This window comes from Manis javanica, chromosome 10, assembly GCF_040802235.1.
Source record: "Manis javanica isolate MJ-LG chromosome 10, MJ_LKY, whole genome shotgun sequence".
In the NCBI taxonomy this organism is placed as follows: Eukaryota; Metazoa; Chordata; class Mammalia; order Pholidota; family Manidae; genus Manis; species Manis javanica.
In genome coordinates, this window is record NC_133165.1 from 47,767,932 (window position 1) to 47,778,930 (window position 10,999).

Consider the following 10,999-nt stretch of genomic DNA (forward strand, 5'->3'; position numbering starts at 1 on the left):
ACAGCACATGCAAAGGCCCAGAGGCTTGAAACCAGGTTTGAGATGGTATAAAGAGGTTTAGGAGGAAGTAGTAGATGCTCAGGTAGGGAAAACACATTTAGGTCAGTTTGTGAGGAGCCTTGAATGCCATGTCAAATCCTTTGGACAAAATTCAAAAGATCTTAAAAGCAAAGAATATAAGCAGTTTTGTACCAGAAAGATCACTCTGTTCTCCATTTAGAAGCAGAAGCCACTGAGTATATGGGCCTGAACCTGCCTTCAGAACTATTTTCATTGACTTCTACACCCTATTTTTCAAAAAAAGGAATTTGAATTTATGGTCAACATTTAAAACTCAGATTTTACATAGAACCCTGGATTTGTGGCTCCTCCATAGATGGCGATCCACCTTCTCCTCCATACCGTCACCTGACCTTACCAGCCCCTGCAGCTGAGCCAGGTTGAAAGTGGGTTAGAGGAGGGAGAGATCAAGGGCAGTGGCCTTTCCCAGTTTTGGCTGAACAGGACCACCTGGAGAACTTTAAACACTATGGATGCCCAGTGCAAGTCCCCAGGGATGGCCTGGGCATCTCTATGTTTGGGATGTCCCCCAGGTGATTCTGATATGCAGCCAGGGCCAGGAACCACTGTCTGGGTGGGGTGGGGGGTATGACGGCCAGGGTTAGGGGGTCAGTAGTGGCGGGTGGGGAGATGTTTAGGGACCAATGGGACGTGGAGCTAAGGCAGAGGCAGATTCCAATGTGATGTGAAAGGTCTGGGCTTGGACAGCAGGGTGAGATGATGCCAGCTGCTGAGAAGGCACGTGGGAGGAGGTGGTCAGGGGAAGGTGGCGAGCTGTGTCCGAGGAGTTTGTGGCTGAGGATTCCAGCGTGTTGTCTAACTTTGCTAAGCCTACAACCTGGCCTCTGTGCGCCCTCCGTTCTCCTCTGAGATAGGAAAGCAGGGAGACATCCTAAGGGGAGAGCACTGCAGTGATGGGGGTTGGGATGAGGCTTCCCCAGAGCCCACTGGCAGACAGGGGCTCAGTCGGGCAGGGATGGGGGCTCAGACCCTGCTGAGCGACTTTGCTCGGTGGAAAGTGGGGGAGAATGTACTCAGGGCACTCACGCTGGAGAAGAGGGTTCACCAATCCAGACACCAGTCCATCTCAAAACTGCTCACCCCTCCCCAAACCCATCAAAAACATCTGCTGAACCTTCTTGACCCCTAAACAGATGCTACAGCCCCATCCTGTTTCTTTTGTCAAGAATGCTTTTCTCTGTATTAGCAGCCACTATCCTTTCCGTGCCTGTGAGTGGAGCAAAGCAGAAACCACTGTGCCTATTTTCCAGAGATGTAAGGAGAGGGGAGGAGACAAACATTTAGTACCTTTTACCTGCCAGGTACTTAACAACACATTTTCATGTAATCCACATAACCATCCTATCTATGTATGAAATAGAGGTATTCCCATTTTCCAGGCGAGGAAACTGAGTTGAAAGTATTTTGCCCCAGGTCACCAGCTTAGAGGTAGCAGAGCTGGTGCTAACTTCTTCTCTCAACGTGGTTCTTCGGTGTGTTCGTGGCCCACTGTCACTGTCCCCTTGACCGGGAATGCACACAGACTCACACCCTTCTAGCCTCTCCAGACACCTTTTATTGTTTTTGCTGGCCCCTCAGCTTTCCTTCTAGTCCCTAGTGGATGTCTTCACGACTATTCTGATCTCTGCCACTCAGTGGACACACTGACCCCCCAAGTCTGCGTGGTCAGCCCAGGGAAGGGCTTTATTGTCCTGACAAGGGACAGGCAGAGACCTCAGCCCTCCCACCCACCTGAAGGACATTCACTGAGTGGCCCAGAGCTGTCTCATCCCCACCATCCTCGGCCGGGCTGCTCTCGGTCACCATTAAGCATTTAGCATGGCACTGTCCTGCCATCGGAGGCTCTGCCCCAACCATCTCAACAGAAGATGATTTCCAGCCTCCTTTCCTGTCTCTGCCTCCTCTGCAATCTCCAGAGTGATTCAAGCGGGGCATCCCAGGGCATTTGCTCCTGGGAAGATTCTGGGCTGAAGCGACTGGGAAGCAGTGCTCAAAATGGAAGTGTAAAGGTCCCTTGCGCGATGCCTTCAGGGATGGGGCTCCCCTGACACAGCTGTCATGAGTGTCCCCCAGACGCTGCTGGCTCCCGTGGGCAGCATGTTTCAGAGCCTGGTCCGGACTGAGCTCCCCACGGCCCTGGCTCCGCACGGCCGCCGTTCACTCCGGCGCGCTCTCGCTGTGGGCAGACCCAGCCACGGGCCGCCTGCTCCTGAGCTCCTCATGGTTGCAGTTGATACTTTGGACCATTTCTTTACAGATGGTGCTAAGTGCAGATGGTTCTCAGTAGAGTTGGAGCTTGCCACTGGTAAGCTGCCCCCACTGATGAGTTTGGGCACAGATAATCCCGCCATGATGGTTCTCAGTACAGACCGCCTGGCCATTGATGGATCCCGTTAGGGCTGGCTTGTTGCTGGGGTTCACAGGGCTGATGTTACTGCCACTGGCGGTTTTGTCAGAAGTGGCCGCAGCATGGATGGAGCTTGATACAGCTGTCCATCCCAACTGTGCTGCTTCATGTACGTGGCCTCATCATTGATTGCTGAAGCTCAGTGCAGATGTTGCTCATCATCAATAATTTTTGCTACGTTACCTCCTGTGCTTGCTATTACAGATGGAGCTAGTCATTGATAGTATGACACTGTGTACTTCTAAAATCAAGGCCTTTCCTACTTGTCTTGGCAATAAGCATTCTGGGTAAAGTCTGCGTTTGCTGGGTCCTCACAGCTGAAATTTCTGATAGCTTGGCAGCCTGCGAATCTTCTCATAAAGGTGTGCACACCTGGGCAGGCTGTTCAGCCTTGGCAACCTGGTCACTAGCTTCCACACTGCCCCCGGCCTTGTTCTCCTGAAGGCTGGTGCTGCTCGTCAGCCCGCTTTGCACATTGTCATCCGCCCTGAGGCTCTGGCAGCTGCTGGCCTGGCTGTAGAGAAGGCTGCTCACCTGGTAGTTGATGGCACTGCTGTCCAGGCTGACGAAACTGATGCTGGTCAGGCTGCTGGCATTGCTGCCTGGCAGGCTGGGTTCACTTTTCTTCTCCAGTCTGCTTGGTGGTGTCAGCTTGGCTGCTCGGCTGGCTCCTTAACTGGCTGGGAGAGTACCTGACACACAGCTGGCTGCTTCCGGAGCTGCTTGCCTTGGTGAGGAGCCTTTTACTCAACCTCACGATTCTGCTGCTGCCCAGCAAGCTGACCTTGCTGTTTTCATCTCCCGCATACCCGCTGCTCAGCCTGCTGAGGCCACTGCACTTGCCCAGGCTGGACTGCCGCGTGCTCTTAACATCGCTCTTGCTGCTCCAGGTGTTGCCCAGGTTACCACTGGGAACTCTCAGGGGTTCCTGGGTTGCCCCTGTGTCATGGGGCACCCACGAGGATGACTGGGGCTCTAAACTGGGTGGCTCTAGGCTTGTATCTTGGCCCTGAGCATTCCAGGCAGAAGGGTCTCCTTTTCTATCCTGGAGGGAAATAGGGGGCAACTGAATTGGTTTATCCAGGTGGAGGGGGCCCTGGGAGGCCTCTAAATGTTGGTGTGGCTTGTCTGGAGAGAGGAGGCTCAATTTATAAGGCTCCTTTTTAAAGCGGAGTGTTCTGATCGGCTGGCCCGGTTCCCATGGTGATAGGGTCTGTGTGGTCAGTGGGGTGAGGGTGGGTGGGAGAACAGTGCTGTCCTGGCACCAGGTACATCAGCGTCCCTCCCAAACTGAGTTGGGCAGAGATGGGGATTCGGGCCAGTTCGGAACCACTTTCCGAGGGGCCTGTGGCCTCTGCTGTGCCTCATCAGGAGACCTGGCTGTCCAGCCCAGCCTCGGGAGCTGCGTTTCCTCAGGGTATCACTCCGTGGGGGCAGGCGTGAGGATGGAGGGAATGTCACAGGAGTACTGGTAAGTACTCGCCAGATTGCTGAGGCTGCCTGGTCTGGCTCCTCTCTCTCAGCCTGGCCCCAGGTCACACCTCACCTGGAGGCCGAGTCACACTGGCCACTTTCTCACTTATACTCAAGCTCTCTGTGCTGGCTGTTCCCACCACCTGGAATGCTCTTCCCTGGGCCCTGCGGCCTTCAGGCTTCAGCTCCAGTGTCCTCCAGAAGCCTTCCCTGGCCTCCCCAAGAAGGTCCCTTTATTCTTCTCTGTGTCACTTCCTAATTTATGTGCCTTGTGGAATTAAGTTCAATTTACAGTTTATTTTTATATATTGGTTACCTATTGCTGACTCCCTCTGCTGGAACGTCAAACCTGGTGAGGGCAGAGATTCTGATTCCTTATTCTCTGCTATGTCCCCAGTGCCCAGCTTTCTGCCCAGTACATAGTAGATGCTCATTAGACATTTACTGAGAGTGAATAATAAATGAACTGCTCCGGGTGTGCATCTCAGCCATCTAGGGAGTTTTTAAAACCATGTTTAGCTTTTCTAGGACAGTGGCTGTCTCCCTTGGCTGCACAGCAGAATTGCCTGGGAAAGCCTAAGCCTGGGTCCACTTCCAGAGGTTCTGAATTAATTGGTCTGGGATAAGGCTTTGGCATCAGAATTTTAAAAAGCTCTCCAGGTGATTCCAATGTGCAGCTAGCACTGGGAGTTGCCGTGCTAGCAGGGGAAGCCCAGCTCGGTGGGCTTCCTTGAACATGGTTCTGTGCGCAGCTCTGACGAAGGAGTACTGTAGATGAAAACTCCTGGCATGACACGTATTAGTCCACACTACACAGATGTCCACTGAATGGCTGAATGAATGAAAAACGTCACTGACCTCTAAAGAGTTCATAGGTAGGATTTAAAGGCTTTGAGAAGCCATCAAAGTTGTAAGCCAAATTTGCAGTGAGCTACAATACGTGATTTTTTCCCTCTAGAGAAGGAGTCATAGTAGGGCTTTCATCAAATGCTTAAGGGTATTCATGGTCCTCAAAAGATCAAGAAGCATAAAGATTCAAGTCAACTCTTACCTTAATATTTGGGAGACGGATGGCCCCTCATTTAGCCTGAATGTAATAGGTACAGAGAGGGTTGGCTGACTCTGCTTGGGATGTAGGGGGCGGGGAGAGGGAAGGCACGGCTTGGAGAGTGAGTCACTGAGCCCTTGGCAGCCCTCAGCAGTGTCAGTGCTAATTATCACTGTCATCTTTATTGTGAATTTCTTTCCCAGAGCCCGGGGTCATTTAGCTTCCCTCTGCTGTACACGGAGGCATCTCCTTTGCTGTAGAAATTCTAATCCTTCTGGGGTGTAGAGGGGCATCTCATAGCTGCCTGACCCCTCTCTCTTCCCTACATTCCACTCTAGGGAGTTGAAGGGAAGGGACGGATATAATGGCTTTGTGGTGATGCCAGAGGGAGGGGTGTGTCAGGGCCCACCTATTGGGGGAAGCAGGGACAAAGCCTAGCCTTAGGGGACTGGTGGGAGAGAGGCAGGGTCAGCACAAGGCAGGTAGGCTGGGCATCAGGACTGGCTGACAGGTGCCCCATTGCTGGAGATGAAAGGTGAACCTATTGGACACATTTCCCTCCACTCCCCATCCCACCTGCCCCAGGCACAGTGCACTGTGAGGACTGGGACAAACACCTGGGGCTCGTCCAGAATAAATGGTAGAGCGCACAGTGACCAGAGGCCCCTTCCTCCCCAGCCCACGTAACACCAGGATCAGCAGCCTGTGTGTGAATCCAGTGAAGCCACATGAATAGGTGTGGCTCAGTTCAGCACCCTCCCTCTGAAAGTCTCTCTTGTTCACTCTAGAGGTCTCCGTGTCCCATGTGAGCTCCTGTTCTTTGGGCCCAGCCTCCTCATTCCTGAGAAGCCCCCTGAGAGCGGTGCCCTTGCCAGGTCCCTGTCACCCTGGGGGTCAGCCCACAGTGGCCCTGCCCAGGTGCTGCTTTCTGGCACCCTCCAGGGATGCATGTGCTCAGGGCCAAATGGAGCAGGACCCTTCTGAGTTCACAGTCCCAGCACCAAGGGTGTTTTCTCCCTGCGGCTCCTTTCTCATGCTGGCAGCTGTGTGCCAGACTGCCTTCTAAGTTTCCAGTCTCTGTTGCTGTTTGCCCCTTGGGACACCTCTCCATCTGAAACATGCATTCCAGCTTCTATCTCCAGATTCCCTTTCTCTCATGTATTTCGATTTCTTCATACAGGTGACTGGTACTCACAGGACCTCAACCTAACTGCCTGCATCCCAGCCAAGACTTGGATAGGAAACCTGGTTACAGTCACATTATCTGTGTGTCCTGAAGGCTGGTGTCCACCCTTCCCTGGTATGACAGAAACCACGCTGCATGTTCACTGAACCATCTCATTTCTCTCCTGGGCCTAGGAAAAGTACATTTCCAATCCCCTTACAGATAAAATCTCCAATGCATTCTTCTCTCTCCCTTTTCTGCAGGGACCTTTGGGAGCCTTGTGCTGAAAATGTATCAGAGTCCCACAAGAGGATAGAGCGTGGGTCCCTGAATGACCAGGTGGATGCAGAAATCCCTCCCTCCACCAAATGCATTTGTGATGTCAGTGAGCAATAAACTATTTTTGTGCTCAGCCACCAAGATTGGGGGGTTTAATTGTTAACATGGCAGAGTCTGCTTTATACAGAGCTGTGAGCCTAGACATTACCCACATGTTTCATTAGATTGAGCTTTCTCTCTGAAGGTTTCTGCAGTGGGTTCTGGGGCTGCTTTCCTGTCTCAGCATCTAACCGTATCATTCAATCCCCTGATGGGGAATCTATACATTTTTCTCTATTTTGAAGATGGGAAAGATTATTATCAGAGGGGCTTCACCAGCTCAGAAATGACCCAGCAGTCCACACCTCCAACCTAATATTTATCCTTAATATTCCAGCAGAAAACCCTGGCTAAGTTAAGTGTCAGTTCTCTGGATTTACACACTGTAATCCCTCCTAACTCAGTGAGGTGCTTTTCTGGTTTCCATCATTCAGTCAACAAATACTTCCTGAACTCAGATCTGTCTTTCCTTTCACTAGTGCTTACTGAGTACCTGCTCTGTGTCAGGCAGTGGGTAGCCCCTGACCTCAGAGATGTGAAACAAATAAGAAAGATGCAAGCACATATCTGTTGTGTCATAATAAATGTGAAGAGGACAATGAAGCAGGGCAGGGGTACCTCACAGAATGAGGGTGCGTGTGTGCCCATGTGCCGTGTGTGTACATGAGCACGAACACCGGGCCACTGTCGGTCAGTCCAAGTGAGCTAGCTCCAGGAGAAAAGGTCATAGAGGGGGCACAGAGAGCTGGCACCTTGGGAGCCCTGGTCAGCGCTTTGGATTTTATGGAGTGATTTGGGAACCACCGGGGCCTTTACAGCAGAGGAGAGACATCGTGAGTGGACGAGGGTGTGAACAGGCCGGCATGGAGAGCAGTCAGGAGGGGGCAGGGATGGAGCAGGGAGCTAGCTGGAGTCAGCACGATAGTGTGGGGGACAAGGGGGATGCCTGAACTGGGGTGGCAATGGACCTGGAGAGCAGTGGTCGGATTCCGGCTCTGTTCTGAAGGCAGAGCTCAGGGTTTGCTGAAGACACAGCAGAGCCAGCTGTGGGGCTCAGGAGCCAAGGGTCAGAGGCTACATGGCCTCCTAGAGACGGCGCACTTCCCCTTCAAGCACGTGCGGGGTGAGAGGAGGGCAGGGCTTAGTGGTCAGGCAGTCAGACCAATGTGCATTCGAGCCTCAGCTTCCCCACTCTGGAACCATGCTTACTGACACACAAGTGGGTGGGGAGGACTAAATGCTCCACAAATGCTGAGAATGAGTAAGTGTGAGAGGTGATCTTCTAGACATTAGAAGACAGACAAGTCCTCCTTTGTGGATATCACAGTTGAGAGTGGAGAGACGCAGACACATTTCAGTCAGTGAGAAGGGCTTCAGGGAAAAGAAAATGGGTTGGGGAATAAGGGGAGGGCGACAGCACAACTGCCCCTCTACATCCTGGTGCTCTGGCGGAGAAAGGGCTTCAGACTCTGGTGTGCTGCAGTTCAAATCCCGTGTCTGCCATCCCGGTGACATTGTGTGACCACCTTAACCTCCCAGTGCCTTGACTCCCTGCCCTGGGAGAAGGAGCAGCACTGGCAGCAGCATTTCCCGCATGGGCTGCGGACTGACAGGAGCCCACTTGGGGTGGTGTTGCCCTACCCTCATGGGACCTTCCATCTTAAGACAAAATAAATGTATATGTATGAAAAAATACATTAAATAATACTTGAGTACATATGTATATATACATGAATACATACATAAATATGTGAATATGAAAGTGTATGTGTGTGTGCATACTCATCTAAGAATAGATACCTATATGCATATAGTAAACACATATGTACATCTACATGAAAACAGATGTAAGTGTATATACACATATACACACTTTTTTTTTTTGGAACCACAAAACCCTCTGGCCCTTAGCATCCCCTTCTGGGGCATTCACTCTCCCCCAAGGTTCTCCATGCAGAGCACGCTTACCCGGGAGTCTTCCCTGCGAGCCTCTGATGGTGCCTTTATGTCTTTCCAGGAGGCCCCATCACTAGGCCCCACCTGAGCAAGGACTGGCATTCTTGACTTTAGTGTGTCCCTGAGCACCTACTGTGTGCTCACTGGGCAGTCAGTGAGTGCTCCACTAAGAGACAGAGCCCCGCACACACCAGGGGAGCACCTGGCGCCCCCTGCACAGGTGCTGGAGTCACACAGGGATGTAAAGAAAGGGCCCGCTGCCTGTCAGGTCTGTGCCGGGCCCTAGTTTGCAATATCCCACTTAACCTCATTTCATCCTCTGCCTGCCCCAAAGGCCAGCTCCTGACTGCTGGGTCATGGGGGTGGTGTGAGGTGTTCCTGTGGGCCACACCTGAGAACCATCTGGTTAGACCAAAGGTCATGGAAGGCTGCTCCCGGATGCCCTTAGCATGCCAGTCCTTAGGCTCTAAACTGTTGGCAAGTTCTCTGTGGTGGCTCCTGGGTGAGGCCTTAGCCAGGCTCTGTGGTACAGACTCCGGGGTCAGACAGACATGGGTTATACCCAGGCCCTGCCTCCCACCAGCTGTGCCACCTGGCCAAGTTAGCCAAACCCTCTCAGCTCAGCTTCCTCCTCTAAGAAACAGAGCTAGTAAAACACTTATTCTGAGCTCCTTGAGGTCAGGGAGTGTGTTCTGCCACTGCTGAATCCCCAGTGCCTAGAAGAGGCTCTAGTGTTCCGTAAGGTTTTGCTTTACACGTAGAGCAATGATTGATGCTTGGAAAGTCCCATAGGTTTAATTACTATTATTATTAATTACTGTTTTGATATAAAACCTCTTTATCGTCAATATAAGGCCTTGCAAGTAGATGTGTTCATTTTGGGGGTGGATTAAATGAGAGTAATTTCTAACTCAAGTGCTGAGTCCTAAAGCTAGAAGGATGTTAAATGCACGTTGGATGGGATTGGGGTGTTGGGGCAGGGTGTCAGGGCAGAGGAACCTTTGGAGAACAACCCTTCTTAAGTCCCAGGTTACAGATGAGGAAACTGAGGCTCAGTAAGCAGACAGATTTCCCAAAGTTGCATGGCTTGCAAGCAGCAGAGCTAGGATTCAACCTGGGCCTCCTTACCCTCAGGCTAATCCTACTCTGAGAGGCACCTGGGAATTACAGGTTTGCAGGTGGGGACAGAGATTCTCAGAGAGGGGAAGCCCTGCCTGGGCCACCAAGCAAGTGGGTGGCAGAGCTTGAGGAAGAGGCCACTGTGTCATGGAAGGGCAGGGTAGAAAGTGTGTAGGAGCAGGGTGCTCAGAGAGACAGGGCATGGGAGCAAGGCAGAAGGAGGACTGCAGGGGCCCCAGTGGCCCTCACACCGAGGCATGCAGGACGCATGGTCCCAAGTGCCCTGGAGCTGCCTCAGTTTCCCTGTTTGTAAAGGGATACGGTTCTGTCAACTGCCTCCCTCCCTGGACTTTTGGGCTGTGTGTGGGAGATCTCTGAAGTCCTGGAGGAGAAACCATTGCCAGGGGGTACTTAACCATCACCCAGTCCGCAGGCCAGCCCTGGTTGCCTGCCCTGTGGCTGCCTGGTGATTCTCAACTACACCCCCTCCCTCCTCCCCTCCTCATCCCCTCCTGGCTGTCTGCATGAGCCACGGCAGTGACCAGCAAGGGCTCGGGTGGCCCTGAGTTAGCAAAGCTGGGACCACCCATGAAAAGGGGCCACCATTGAAGGGCCAGTGGCCTTTTCATCAAATTATTCCTCCATGTTCACAGAGAGGAGGAATTATTGGCAGAAAATGAGAATATAAAACTCCGCTGGAGCCGAGAACCTTTGCGGGGTGCTGAGTGCAAGCACTTGGAAGCTGTCCAGCAGACTGGTTCATTTTTAATGGTCTAGGACTATAGTTCATCTGTTTAATTCAAACGAGGTGACATAATATCTTTCATTTGGGCTTATTACCGACATGGCAGTGGCTCCGCTCCCGGCATTCTCTGGGCAGGACATTCTGTCATTACTGCGCATTTTCTCTTTCTGGCCAAATTGAACTTCCATGGGAAGGGCTGTAGCCTTGGAAGGACAGATCAACAGAGAATAGGTCACACTGGGTATTAAGGAATGAAAATGAATTCATTCTTTCCTCTGTTGAATAAGCAGCTGTACTTGGGTCTCTGTGATCCATGAAATAAGCTGTCAGGAAAATAGGAAATGGGCTGTGTTTGAACTTCACCCGTTGGTTTGTCCTGTTGCCGTGGAGACTGGTACTGTGGCCCAGGGCACAGCAGAGGGAGGAGGGGCACTCACACTTACAGGGCCCCACCATATGCCATACGCCTAGCTCCATTGGTCCGGCAAGGGGGAGCCTTGTTACTATCCCCATTTTGCAAATGAGGACAACAAGACTCAGAAAGATCCGGAGGCTCGCTCAAGGTCACTTAGACACAGAACCCTGCTTTGGTTGGAGGTGCTGAGCATACAGCCAGGGACTTGGCCT

At 52.1% G+C, this 10,999-nt stretch overlaps 1 protein-coding gene and 1 long non-coding RNA gene across 2 annotated transcripts in view; one reads left to right on the top strand and one right to left on the bottom strand.

Moving 5' to 3' along the window:
• LOC108394805 (uncharacterized) overlaps positions 1 to 6,583 on the top strand; it is a 53,495-nt gene extending 46,912 nt beyond the window's left edge. Inside the window, exons 4-5 of the long non-coding RNA XR_001852515.3 lie at positions 6,190 to 6,309; positions 6,438 to 6,583. This is a non-coding gene — a long non-coding RNA (uncharacterized lncRNA). The remainder of the gene's footprint in view (positions 1 to 6,189; positions 6,310 to 6,437) is intronic.
• Positions 1,484 to 3,762, bottom strand: C10H16orf82 (chromosome 10 C16orf82 homolog). Its single transcript, XM_073214137.1, has 2 exons — positions 3,754 to 3,762; positions 1,484 to 3,701 (listed from the first exon to the last, which is right to left on the bottom strand). The coding sequence occupies exons 1-2, from the start codon at positions 3,760 to 3,762 to the stop codon at positions 3,105 to 3,107; spliced, it is 606 nt and encodes a 201-aa protein (XP_073070238.1). The 3' UTR covers positions 1,484 to 3,104.
• Positions 6,584 to 10,999: the final 4,416 nt, after the last annotated feature.